This window comes from Eucyclogobius newberryi, unplaced genomic scaffold (genome assembly GCF_026437365.1).
Source record: "Eucyclogobius newberryi isolate DKJ021-1_F unplaced genomic scaffold, fEucNew1.0.hap1 SCAF_5, whole genome shotgun sequence".
NCBI classification, from domain to species: domain Eukaryota; kingdom Metazoa; phylum Chordata; class Actinopteri; order Gobiiformes; family Gobiidae; genus Eucyclogobius; species Eucyclogobius newberryi.
The window spans coordinates 12,321,142-12,334,795 of record NW_027316167.1 but is presented as its reverse complement, the minus strand read 5'-3'; the positions used below and the strand labels follow the sequence as shown (position 1 = coordinate 12,334,795).

Here is a 13,654-nt window from a genome sequence, read left to right as displayed (position 1 = left end):
TAGTAGATTCAGCAACTTTTTCACCAATTCTTTTCCCTTTGCCGTTGTTCCTGAACTTACATCGCTACAGAACAAAGTCATAACTGTGACAAATAAAGTGTTATTTATCTTTTCTCATGTCTCCGTTGTAGTTTCCTTCCTCTGATCTCACTCGCAGTAAGGTTCTTGCGTTAACAGTGCATTTCATTATCAATAAAAAGCACTTACTCGCATTTGAAATAATGAAAGACAAGTTTAATGCTCTACTGCGGAGAACACATCTCCATGACTCCATCGTGCCAGTGATTTATGCCCTTCCAAAGTAAAGTAATCTAATCCAGCAACGCTCGTAAAATATTCATGTTACAAACCCATCGCTTTGAGGAACAAGACTTGGAAAAGACGAGACAGAGGCCAGACTCTTTGCCTGTAATTTTATTTTGATATTTTGTAGAACAGGGTAACCAATGATTACAAAAGAAGTCCGCAAGTGTTCTACATGCTACACCTTAAACCTAATTCATCATCATGCTTCTGCTTTTTGAAAAGGACATAAAAAAAAACAAAAAAAAAACATACAATTAAAACCAACGCACAGTTTATACTCACCATTGACTTTGAATGTACCCTTCTGTTGCCTCCATGCACACGTTTGTACAGAACAATTAGATAAAAAATTAAGACTTTAGGCGCTTTCTTTTTTTAAACGATAAAGCAGGTTTTCCACCAAAGCCAAGAATGCACCTTAAGAAAATAAAATATAAAATAACACAAAGAATGACATCCGTTTTGGACAATATCGATGGAAAATGAAATATGAAAAAGCCGCTGGAGCTTTTTTTTTCTCTTCTCGAACACAGATTAAGTCGTTTCCTACCATAAAAACAAAACACTGACACGCCTATATAGTGCCGAAATGACCGTGGAAGTCTGTCTCCTCGAACGCCTCTCCCATCTTCAATAACCACATCGAAATAACACCTTTTGATAAAATAAATATCGCAAATCTCGCTAGAAATAAATAATGATGATTGAAACACGTCACTATGTTAAATGCTTCGACAGATTTCATTGACGAGACCTCTTGGTTTGGTGGTGTGAGGATGGTCGTGGGTAAAGCACTAGTTTGGCTCCAGAGTGTCTCGCCCGCGCGGCTGTTACCTTGAGGTAGATAACACACTTTTTACATTAACGCCTACGATATAATGGTCTGCTGCTGGCATCATGTGAAAGATTTACAGTATGAAAGGGTTTTAAGGAAGCCTTCTTTTGGGGGAAATCAGAATAAAAACGAATAAAAAAAAATAAAAAAAAGACCCCCAGTTTGCAGGATGTTCCAAAGGTGTTTAAAAGCCGAAGCAACATTGGCAACGCCTCCTTCCGTATGTCCAACCCAAACAGCCCAACGACATCTCAAAATAAGAGTCCGCGAATGTCCCGTCGACACCTTCCCCGCTCACGATACAGTACTGAATGTGCAAGCGACATGCCGCTGTGGCCGTGAGGGTGTGGACATAGAACATGGAGGGTCAAGGCTCAGAGCGATGGTCTTAAACACGCCGCTCGACACAAAAGTCAAAGAAAGAACCGTAATAAAAAAAACAGGTATGAAATAATTCAAGTACAATTATATACTATATTCTTATAAAATTGCCTAGATGTTGCACTGTGAGGAGGACTGATGCTTAATTCAGGTGTTTGAAGATGCTGCTGTAGGTTTTGTGGGCGATCTGTGGCGAGCACTTGACGGCGCAGGGCGACAGCGAGGCCTGGATGGACTTCAGAGGCAGATCTTCAGAGAGAGAGTCCAGCTGCATGTTCAGGACGATCTCCGCCCCGCACCCCAAGAAGGCCGCGTCCTGCAGCTCGGTGTCGGGGCAGGCCAGAGTCTCTGCTGGACACTCCTCCTTTCGTCCAAACAGCGTGTCCAGGTAACTGGTGTAGCTGCCCTCGGGTTTGTAGTCGGCCTGCTCGCCGCAGCCGAACGCCGGCCACACGGCGTCGCCCAGCTGTGCCAGGTTCACCAGGCACTTCTCCTCCTTCTCCTGACTGATGGACTTGGACATGGGGCCGGATCGCGGCGCCTCCAGCTGAAAGACGGAGGTGTTGAGCTCGTTCAGGAGGCCCACCTGGCTCAGCAGCGCCACCTCTGGACAGGGCTCAGGCTGCAGGCTCAGTTTGATGGTGCTGGCGATGAATGAGTCGAAGTCAAAGCCCTGGCTCTGTGGGGCCTGGTGCTTCTCCTGCTCGCGGTCTTTCTCTGAGACGCTCTTCTGCTGCAGTGCCATCTTCACCAAACCGTTCTTCTCACACTTGGTCTTGGACTTGGTCTTCTCTTTGCTCTGCTCCTTCCAGTTGGACAGGTCCATGATGAGTTTGGGCTCGTAGTAGTGGTTGACCTCGCTGTCCCTCCACACCAGGTTGTCCAGGTACGACGGCGACACGGCCTTGTAGTTGCAGGTGTGGCTGCACTGCAGGTCACAGTACTTGTTCTCGTGGTACTCGTCTGACCACGAGCGCTCGGCCGAGAACATGGACGAGTAGTCGTACGACGGCTCGTCCATGAACTTCTCCCGCTCGCCGTCTGCGTATTTACGAGGATCCACCTGAGAACGAAGAGGACGCACATCAACATGAGATTTAAGACAGAATAGATCAGCCGACATTTAAAGCGCTAGGTTGAAGTCTCACCTGGACTTCCTCCTCGTCCGTGACGTCGGACAGCGCTCTGGGATCCACCTGCACCTCTTCAGGGTCGTGGGTGCTGCGCAGGTTCCAGTCGGCCTCGGACAACTGGCTGTCATGGTACCTGCCGCGACACACAGATAATGAGCATGTGCGCAGTACAAGTACACAAAGAGCACAACGTGAGCGGCGGGAGGGCGCGGTACCTGTCCCATGTGTGGCTGTGGCTCTGGTCCATGAGCAGGATGTCGTCCACCTCGTCCTCAATGTGGAAAGGGTGCAAGGAGATGGGCTCGTCCAGCGGGAAGGAGTAGTCGGACATGTACGGGTGGGCCAGCGCCTCCTCGGCGGTCAGACGGTCCATGGGGTTAAAGGTCAAGATCTTCTCCAGGAAATCCAGCGCTGCAGGCAAAGAAGAGATAAGATTATTAGAAGATGAGGCGTGTGCGACAGGAGTTCAAGTCAGAGGCATTTTTCAACCTGCGTAGAGCGTAGTACTAAAAAGGGATGCAACTAATTATTATAGTACTAGAATTATTTTTTTGATTAGACGAGCCAAACTTTTTAAATACATTATCAACCAAATAAAGATTCAAGCATGGTGATTGAAGGCTTCTAGATGGCGAATGTTCATGAATAAAGTCAGAAATATATATATTTTTTTGACATTTTGATTTAATAAAGCCCCCGTCTTTGATATAAAAGCAGACACACTTTACAAAATCAAAATGAAGCAAATAAAATGGCTTGTTCACAAAGTTTACTATACATTTGACTGGTTGATTTTCCACTTGGTAAAATGTGCCCAAATCCACGTTGTACATTCATTATACTGTTGTTCGTAGTTGATTAAGTAATAACAGTTGGAAGTCTAAGCTACAGAGTGAGAACAGGAGGAGTGTGACCCAGACGCGTGTTTGACCTGAGCAGAGGACGCTCACATAAACACATGATTTTGAAGAACGCTGTGAGATTCCTGCAGCTCGGATCATGTGACGTGGAGGGGAAATTTAAAAAAAAAGGAGAAAGGAATTTGGAGCAGAGAGATTTGGTGTGGAGACTCTTGTGACCAGAGAAACGCTTTGGATCGATGTGAATGCAGTTTATATTCATGGCTGTAATGCAGTTATATAATCGTTCAATATGTCCAGTTTTAAGTTTCTAATTTTCCATACACACTAGAAGTTCATAATACAGTTGCGAATAAATTGAGTGGCAAAAAGAATAGGTGACTACTACTACACAATTGACTGTGCACCTCAAAAAACATCAATAATTGTAAAATCCCAATGTTGTGAAAAGCTCTTGAAAATCCCTCTGGTGCAGGTGTATAGTGTATATCACAGGTACTCCATGAATATCCCTTTTGTAAATGTGTATAGCGTATATCACAGGTACTACATGAATATCCCTTTTGTAAATGCGTATAGTGTATATCACAGGTACTCCATGAATATCCCTTTTGTAAATGCGTATAGTGTATATCACAGGTACTACATGAATATCCCTTTTGTAAATGCGTATAGTGTATATCACAGGTACTACATGAATATCCCTTTTGTAAATGCGTATAGTGTATATCACAGGTACTCCATGAATATCCCTTTTGTAAATGCGTATAGTGTATATCACAGGTACTACATGAATATCCCTTTTGTAAATGCGTATAGTGTATATCACAGGTACTCCATGAATATCCCTTTTGTAAATGCGTATAGTGTATATCACAGGTACTACATGAATATCCCTTTTGTAAATGAGTATAGTGTATATCACAGGTGCTACATGAATATCCCTCTGGTGCAGGTGTATAGTTTATATCACAGGTACTACATGAATATCCCTTTTGTAAATGTGTATAGTGTATATCACAGGTACTACATGAATATCCCTTTTGTAAATGTGTATAGTGTATATCACAGGTACTACATGAATATCCCTTTTGTAAATGTGTATAGTGTATATCACAGGTACTACATGAATATCCCTTTTGTAAATGTGTATAGTGTATATCACAGGTACTACATGAATATCCCTTTTGTAAATGTGTATAGTGTATATCACAGGTACTCCATGAATATCCCTTTTGTAAATGTGTATAGCGTATATCACAGGTACTCCATGAATATCCCTTTTGTAAATGTGTATAGTGTATATCACAGGTACTACATGAATATCCCTTTTGTAAATGCGTATAGTGTATATCACAGGTACTACATGAATATCCCTCTGGTGCAGGTGTATAGTTTATATCACAGGTACTACATGAATATCCCTTTTGTAAATGTGTATAGTGTATATCACAGGTACTCCATGAATATCCCTTTTGTAAATGTGTATAGTGTATATCACAGGTACTACATGAATATCCCTTTTGTAAATGTGTATAGTGTATATCACAGGTACTACATGAATATCCCTTTTGTAAATGTGTATCGTGTATATCACAGGTACTACATGAATATCCCTCTGGTGCAGGTGTATAGTTTATATCACAGGTACTACATGAATATCCCTTTTGTAAATGTGTATAGTGTATATCACAGGTACTCCATGAATATCCCTTTTGTAAATGTGTATAGTGTATATCACAGGTACTACATGAATATCCCTTTTGTAAATGTGTATAGTGTATATCACAGGTACTACATGAATATCCCTCTGGTGCAGGTGTATAGTTTATATCACAGGTACTACATGAATATCCCTATACACCTGCACCAGAGGGATATTCATGTAGTAGGTGTACACTATGCACTGACCTTGGGGGCTGACTTCGGGCAGCAGAGTCTTCAGAGGTGTGTGTGGCATGGACATGTCGTTGTCGTTGATGAACACGGGGATCACACTGTGCAGTTCCTGTCGGTCTTCTTCTCTCAGCACCGGGATGGACTCCAGGATCAGCTGCATCTGTTCCAGCTCATGGGCCCCTGGAGCACACCACAACAAACACCAGAGGGGTCATTACGGAGGAACGCCAACAACACACGGCAAAAGTCTCACTATAAAACAAGCAAGATACAAAGGGGTGCCCTAATCTTTATTTTATTTGATCAAATTGAATTACTACTTAAAATGTATTTCACTTATTTCATCATATTATATTTGTGTTACTATAATTCTTTTGCATTTTTAAACATTTTTTTTCAGTTATTGTGTGTAAATCCTGTGTTATTCCACTGTGACAAACAAAGACCATGATCCTTTGCTTCGGTTCATTGTAGGAAATATAAACACTCATCACTTAACAACCTTTAGCCTTTTGAAATGTGAGTAAAGATATTAAAATGAGCATCGATATGGTGCAGCGACATTTGCATACTGGCTGGTTTAAACCTGGTCAGGTGCCTTCTCTAAACGGTTACGTAACGCTCTCATTGAGTTTGTGTGAAAAGAGCTGAATCACGAGGCTGCTGTGGTCTGTGTTCAGCTCCAGGCATTTGGGAAAGAGCAAACGAGAAGTGCGTTTGAGTCAAGCGAGAGAACGAGCGTGTACAGGCCTGTTCACGGTCTCACTTTTTAAAAAAGAGGGGAAAAAAGCACAAACAGGACAAAATTTGACTTGAATCATTTCTGCCGTGTCTATATTCACTTCCTCATTAGACTCATTTCTCTGTGAATATGAGTCTGAAGATGAGTGGTGGTCATTAGCCAGTAAAATCTATAAATTAGATAGGCACCAGGGTTCAAAACGAGGGGGAAAAGTAGCAGCTTAAAGTCAGAAAAGTACGGTACTATTAGTGTTTTTATTATCATTGTGGCATCTAAATTGGTATCCGGTAATGAGCAAATTTGTTAGTATTGAAATAGAGTTTGAAATAATTGTAGTGACAATTAAATTAAAGACAATTTAAAATCATATCCATTTTAGCAGATTAGCGGTTTGCAAGACAAACCTTATGTTGACCCTAATTTGCAGAGGATAAAAACTTAGGCACCTCTGATCTACATAATCTTCAAAATCTTTGTCAAAATAATCCTTGGCTCATTACCAAAATGTCATGCAAATATATTCCCCAATGATTCTACATTAACACAGCAATTGTCAACACGCAGTGACTCAAGACGCCAAAGTGTCTGCTGTTGATGAGGGACAAGCGACAACCAATTATTTTGGATCTATTTTAAGAGTAAATCCTGTTCCTCAGACCTGCCAATCACAGTGAGAACATCCAGGGCCTCAGTCCAGACAGAGGAGGCAAAATATAACCCATGATGCATTTGTAACCCATGGGCCTTTTACAAATGCAGTCTTTTCTTTGGTTTTGTTTAACAAGAACCATGATTAAAGTTACAATGTATTAGTATCTGTATTTGTTATAAAGACAGATTCAACCATGAGGACATTTCTTTCTTTTGTTCCATTAAAGACACTAGTGTAGAGTATCAAAACCACAGCATAAAATACATTTACCTTGCAAAATAATTGTAATTTCTTTAGGTTACAAATAGGTCTTAGACTTGTTCTGATAAAGCTCAAGATCATCGTAAAATTGTTGAGGAAAAGTCCATTTTTGTTTGATTTTTTTTTTGTCTAGTTTCTTTTAAAGCCTGCTTGTCTCCATGGCGACAAGTTTAATGTGCTACTGTGAAACATTCCAGACAAAGCAATAACAGAAAAAGCACTTTTTACACTTTAAACTATGACCAATACGCAGTGGCCCACGCCTTTGCATAAGTATTGTTCAGAGCTTCATTTGCATAAACACAAAATGACTCAGATGGATTTGTACCTGCGAAGAGGGTTTTCCCAGTGAGCATTTCTGCGAAGATGCAGCCGGCCGCCCACATGTCGATGGCTTTGGTGTAGTTGTTTGGAGAGAGAAGGAGGCGCGGTGATCGGTACCACTTTGTGACCAAACCTTCAGAGAGATGCCCCTGGAAACAACACCACAAACATCCATCAGCACCTTTAACAACACGGGGAAAGTGTTCACGTCCAAGTTATATACAGACAATAATTAGCATCCAAAACAAGAAGTTGATTCCTGTGGTTTAATTAATTAACATAAAAAATTAGACCACAGTTGGAAAATTGTTCATTTATTATTGTTTTTCCTCCATAATTCTGTAGAGCACTGAAATAAATAAAATGTCTATGTTTTAAAGCTACTTTCTTAACTTGGGAATTATTTTCAGCTTGTTCTTAAATGACCAAGCTGTAGTATGAGAAGTCGACTATTAGGTTGTTTGAAAAAGTGCATCTCTAGAATATGCAATTACTAAAAACATGCAATCAGCTGACATTAAGGCAATAAATAAGGTTAAAATGGACAAAAGAATAAAAATTGACTGGAAAAAGTGGTTTGGAGCAGATTTTGATGTTAAAATGGCCCTGAAGTGGAAGATCTGTTATGTATGTCGTCCCATCCAAGCCACAATACACCATTTTAATTAAAGAAAATAAAGTTTTGTCATTTATTAATTCAATGTCTAAAAAACACTCATTAGCATCCCATAATGACCCAGTTCCATTTGAAGTCCATTCCCTCTCCAAAAGAGACACATGAAAGCCTTTGATCAGTCAACTTTGGCCTCATCATTTGTGTCAGTCGGATTGTAGGACGCCCGCGTGAAGCAGATCATATTCTTCATCCACCGCCCGTTTCTTTCATCACATTAAAAGCCTAAAAAGCCGTCGCCTCCAGTGGGACAGGGTTTAGTCATCTCCCCCCCCCCCCCATGTCACGTAGGCCATGGAGCACAGACAAAAAGAGCAAAGCGCCGTCGCATCAGATAAAAAAAGATGGCCTGGACACGTGTGGGCCGTGTCAGCAGTCTAAGCATAATCCCTCTGAGCGCAGACATCAATGACCCCAGTGTGTCGTCCAGTCTGGTGCTCTGCTTCAGCACTGACCACACACTCATGGACAACTGGAAATGAGTACTTCATGTTGGGCTCATCAAGTCGGAATTCATCTTTCTTTAAATATTAGTGTCTCACACAAATGTATTGCGGCACGGGAAGGTCTCGCCTGAAAAATGTGGACATACAAGCTCTTCCAAATATAAAAAAAGGATAATACCAAATGTTATTATGTGAAAATCAGAATGTGTAAAGCTTAAACTGTTTGCATTGGTCCAAACGCATTCGTTGCGTCCTAATTCTCCACCACAATGGGTTTATAAGGGCGTTTCACAACTTTCAGAGGCCAGAGCGGAGTTTTACCATCAGCACAAATGACAACTAGCATGCGGCTGATAAAAACGCTTCTTAAGTAGATGCAGACAGCACACAGCAATCTCATTTTTACAAGAAATCTATCCTAGGTCAAACCCCATTCTTCCATGGAGAAAGTCTTAATTTGGTGTGCAGATACTCAATACGTTTAGATGACTTGAAGCAAAAAGTGTCATTTGTCGCACCAGTTTTTTGCTCAGCTTGTTTTTGGAAAAAAAATGGGAATGGAAATGACTGCAGTGACTCAACCAACAGCCAGTGCCAAATTGGACAAGACAACCACGCACTTAGAACATGTTATGCTCACAGTAAAAACGGTTAGCCTGCAATAATACTGATGAATTAATAAATAAAATCAATGCTGTCGTTTGTCTGCATCTCGTTTATGAGGGGGAAGGGCTGGTAAAACAACACCCTCCATTCACTGGTTGTGATGGGACAGAAATGGCCTGCCAAAGACCGTGCCATGGCTCCGATTCATGTCCAAATTTGGCTACTAAGCATTACACCAACCGGTAGTGAATCATACACGACACGCGCCCATGTCTCGACGTGGGCACTGCAAAACCACCGCCCACTGGAACAAACAAATGATCCGTTTAGCGAGCAACAACCCACAACACCAGGACAGGCAGGAATCAGCACAACCAAGTGCATGTCACTGGACCAATTGGAAATTAAACGATACAAGAAGATCCGCAACTTCAGTCACCTAAATTATAATGTAGAGTATTACCAACTCGCCCTAGGCAACAGATTCATTGTCCATAGTTTCTGGGTTGTGCTGAGAGTTGAAAGTCTGCTCAGCATTGAGTCAGCAATGACCAGCAAGCATACAATTTAGCCAAACTGTCAGATACAAGGCATTTAACAGAGATAAAGGAGAATTTTATTATACTTTTATTAGTGTAGATAACCCATTGACCTGGAACATTGTTTGGTTGTTTTCCAGAGGATGAGTGATACTTTTAATACAAGCCCCAGAGGACGACCGAGCAAACATTTACTCAACGCATATATTTTTAGTGGTATTTGCTTTACTAAAGGAGTGTTCAGACTGGAAACCTAGCCTGAAAGGAGCCAGATATTTGTGGCAATCTTGATTCGAATGCTACACATCATCAATTTGGGCTGACTCTTGTAAAATGTGATCAGGAAAAGGCCGAGCGTACAAAAAACCCTCACGGCGATTGGGTGAAGCGTCACCGAAGAGCAAGCAGAGAGAATCAAACGTTTGTTGAATCCAGGCGATTGAAAAGCACAAAGCGATTCCCTTTGCATGCTTTTCAAAAACCAAATAGTCCATATTTCTGCTAAAATAGGTCAGCACCTCCATGTTTGTTTTGGTTCTTCGCCTTTGCTTTGCGCCCAAACCATGAGCATTGCCGTGCGAGTTAAACCATAGCGTTTAAACAAAACTAGGCCATCCCACACACATCGCTGGCAACAGTTGGTAAATTAGTTCCGTGACATTTAATGAGATGAATCCTGCGCATGTTAATCCTCATCAGGCACTCGCTCTTCTGCAGGACGGACCAGATGAATCTCGAGTTTGATCGGACATCGTTCTCATCTCCAGGATAAAGCCAGGCTAATTTGAATAAGCCCGGATCAAACGCAGTCATCGTGCATATTTCTTGCAACGCAGTCGCCCACGCTCTCCCACACACACGTGAAGAACAAGGGCTATAAACGGCGATCCACAGCAGCCGAGCACATTTCACACATGAAGCGGTATTAATAGAGCTTTATTTATAGATTTTATTTCAGTGGAGGCTTATCATGTGTCAAGTCTGCCGAGCACTGTGTCAAATGTCGCCGTGGCTGGATTTCAACTACCAAAATGACCTAGATCAACGTATTCCAGTTTAATGTGATGGAAACGTTCTCTTCTGAAGGCTTTATTCTAACACGAGTCAGGCGTAGCGTGAACTGGGGAGCGAGGGAAGAGACATTCAGCAAAAGCTTAGAAGGCAAGGAAAGACTAATTCCAAACTACGCAAGAATTTAACTTCAAAGTGAACTGCAAAAAGATGGTTCAGTCAGATGGTACAGAAACTAGGTCAAATGTTGTGCGTGTCTTTGGATTAGAGGGTTTGAACAGACAAAGAAAACTTGATGAACCCGCTTGCCCTTTTATAACACACAAGAGTTACCTGTGGTCGTCTCGGATTGGGCTTTTCGCTATTCATTTCTTCCTTTGAGTAACTTCGGGGCATTTCGCGGTATCACCTTCCATTGTGTAAGCCTGGATTTGAACTGAATGACACACGTTCTCGCAATATCTGCAGCTACTAATTCAGCAACATGAAGGTCAATGTGCTCATCGTGCCAAGATAAATGGAGAGAATTCCAGTTCAAAGAGCACACAAATCACGGATGTTTAGGAGACAGATGACGGGAAAATGTATTCCTTCCTCGTTGTAATGCTTCTTGACTAGAAAGTGTCGCTTTATTTTAAAAACTTCCTCAAGTTAACGACAGGTTTCCAGCAATTCAAGGCTTTAGTTTTATAGATCCAGGAAAAGGTTGGGTAACACATTTGGTCATTGGTTGTGAAATGATTTTTATTTACGGTACTTCAAGATGATTGTTCAAGGTCCACTACGCAAGCTTTCTTTTATTAAAATACTACAATACTATGACCTACACCCACAAAAAGTACCAAGAGCTACTATATATGGCAGGGTTCAGAATAAGCGGTATCGCATCGCAAAATGTGACGCAATTTCTCTCAAATGCGATGCATTCGTCAGAAAAAAGTGCTTTTGTATCGCAGCTTTTGCGATACAAAAATGTATGTTCAATTGTGTAACCAAAGCGCCTAAAAAGGTCTGATCACTCGTCAATCGATCGTCAATAACAGCATGACACACTTGACAGGTCCCGCTGCTGTCACAGATCGCGCGTACAAAAACTGCTGAGCTGGAGGAGCCGCCAGGAGCGCGCGCAGAGGCGATGAGGCGCTTTACGAGCGCCGCGTCTCGCTGATCTCACATACTTATGTGTTACACATAGTTATGTATGTTCCCGTTCTCCCACATAACTATGTGTAACATGTAGTTATTGTGGTGAGATGAGTGAGACGCGGCGCTCGTCCAAACCCCTCGTCGCCTCCGCGCTCCCGTTTTCACCCCGAGGATGTGGAATTCAAAGGGGTCAAACTCACTCATGTCCAGGACAAAACCAAAATGTGTTGTGTGTGTAAGATAAGTCATTCTGATACAAACAGCTCATCGTCAGGACGACTCTGGTGGTGATATGTAACTTGTGAGTGGAAAGACAATATGTAAATGAGACTCATGCAAATAGTCATCTGATGATGATGATGATGATATGGAAGAAAGTTGTAAATAAGACCATCTGACTTGGTGTTAATTAATTTGTTCAATAAATAATTTTATTTGCAAGTTTTCTATTTTATTTAGGGAAAAAAAAGTGTTCAAAAGTTCATTTGTTAAGAGTTTTTTTTAAATAGAATATTTACAAATACATTTGAAATAAATAATCTTGTTATATCAATGGAAAATAGTGAGTTACTTTTGTGTTTTGCTATGCAATTATGAAATTGCTATACAAATTGGAGAAAAAAAAATGCTGATTGTGTAGCAGCACCGCTATACAAGTGAAAATCCTTCATCTGAACCCTGCGTGCTGTCACATATTGTATTTAACCACAGATACAGAACATTACTTAATTACTTCCGAATTAACCACTGATTAAGTCCTGATCTACAAATGACTCGATGTGAATTTCCCTCTGGAGCCACACGTCTCAAACATGTGCTGTGCTAAAGAGCAGCACTTCACTGAACACATCGTGCACTACTCTGTTACGGCCTGTAAAACCAGGTTAAGACCAAACAGAGAAGGATTTCTCAGACTGCTCACTTTCTCAGAACAAAACAGGAGGATAAGTCTGAAATAAAAGCGGCTTTGAGTACAGAATACAGTTAATCTGCGAGTAGCAACGCAAAGCCCTTGAAGAGGAAAAAGCCATTTCATGTTGTAAAACGTGAATTCTTGTCATTCTAGATTCCGAGCCACAAGCGGTGCAACGTTCTCAGAGACAAAAGCAGCTCAAATGCACCTACCACAGAGATTATTGAACAAAAGGCCAATCAAAATTGTACATGTGGTGGTTTGTAATAGGCATTTGTTTTAGTCCATTTATCCATGCTTTAGAACAGCGAAGAGTAAAGTAAGGTTTATTATGTCTCCTACTTTTAACGGTTTTTCAAATGGAACTTGTTAACTCAAGCTTTATCCATCTAAGATTTGTCCTGATCTATAAAATTACCAACCAGCTCATAGAAGTGACTCCCACCTCACTCCAGAATTGCTAACTGAAGTAGTTTGACTTTGGATAGCTTTAAAAGTTATAATGTTATGTATGATATAATGTAATCTATGTAGTGTTTATCTGGCAGCAAGTATCTCTTAAAAGCAGTTATAAAAAGTCACCAGGCAAATCATAGCATCACACTCTTCGGAAATGATCAACCACAACAAAAACATGAATAGTTTGCAGTCTTCAATAGAAATGCCACTAAATATGGATAGTAGTCTAATGAAGCTGAGAACCAGGGTCAAACAGTTTGAAGTGTCAACTCGATGTTGAAACAACCCGAGTCTGCACAGACGGCTGTTTTAGCGCGTTGGCTGGTCCGACTACAATGATATCACGGTACAGCACTACATAAAAACTCTCCAAAGAGACGCCTCCACATTCCTCTGATGGTCCCGGGTCGGTGAGGGCGGCGGGTTCATTCAATGCACCCGTGTAATCTGCGCTCAGACTCTCGAGGC

General features: G+C 41.4%; 1 protein-coding gene across 3 annotated transcripts in view; it reads right to left on the bottom strand.

The window, feature by feature from the left end:
- Positions 1–398: 398 nt before the first annotated feature.
- Positions 399–13,654, bottom strand: part of mapk6 (mitogen-activated protein kinase 6) — a 29,708-nt gene continuing 16,452 nt past the window's right edge. For all 3 annotated transcript variants that reach the window (XM_072465430.1, XM_072465431.1, XM_072465429.1), the window contains exons 4-8: positions 7,398–7,542; positions 5,427–5,594; positions 2,871–3,066; positions 2,671–2,788; positions 399–2,585 (exon numbers count right to left, since the gene is read on the bottom strand). In XM_072465430.1, coding sequence (XP_072321531.1) covers positions 1,665–2,585; positions 2,671–2,788; positions 2,871–3,066; positions 5,427–5,594; positions 7,398–7,542 — 1,548 coding nt within the window. In that variant the 3' untranslated portion in view covers positions 399–1,664. The remainder of the gene's footprint in view (positions 2,586–2,670; positions 2,789–2,870; positions 3,067–5,426; positions 5,595–7,397; positions 7,543–13,654) is intronic.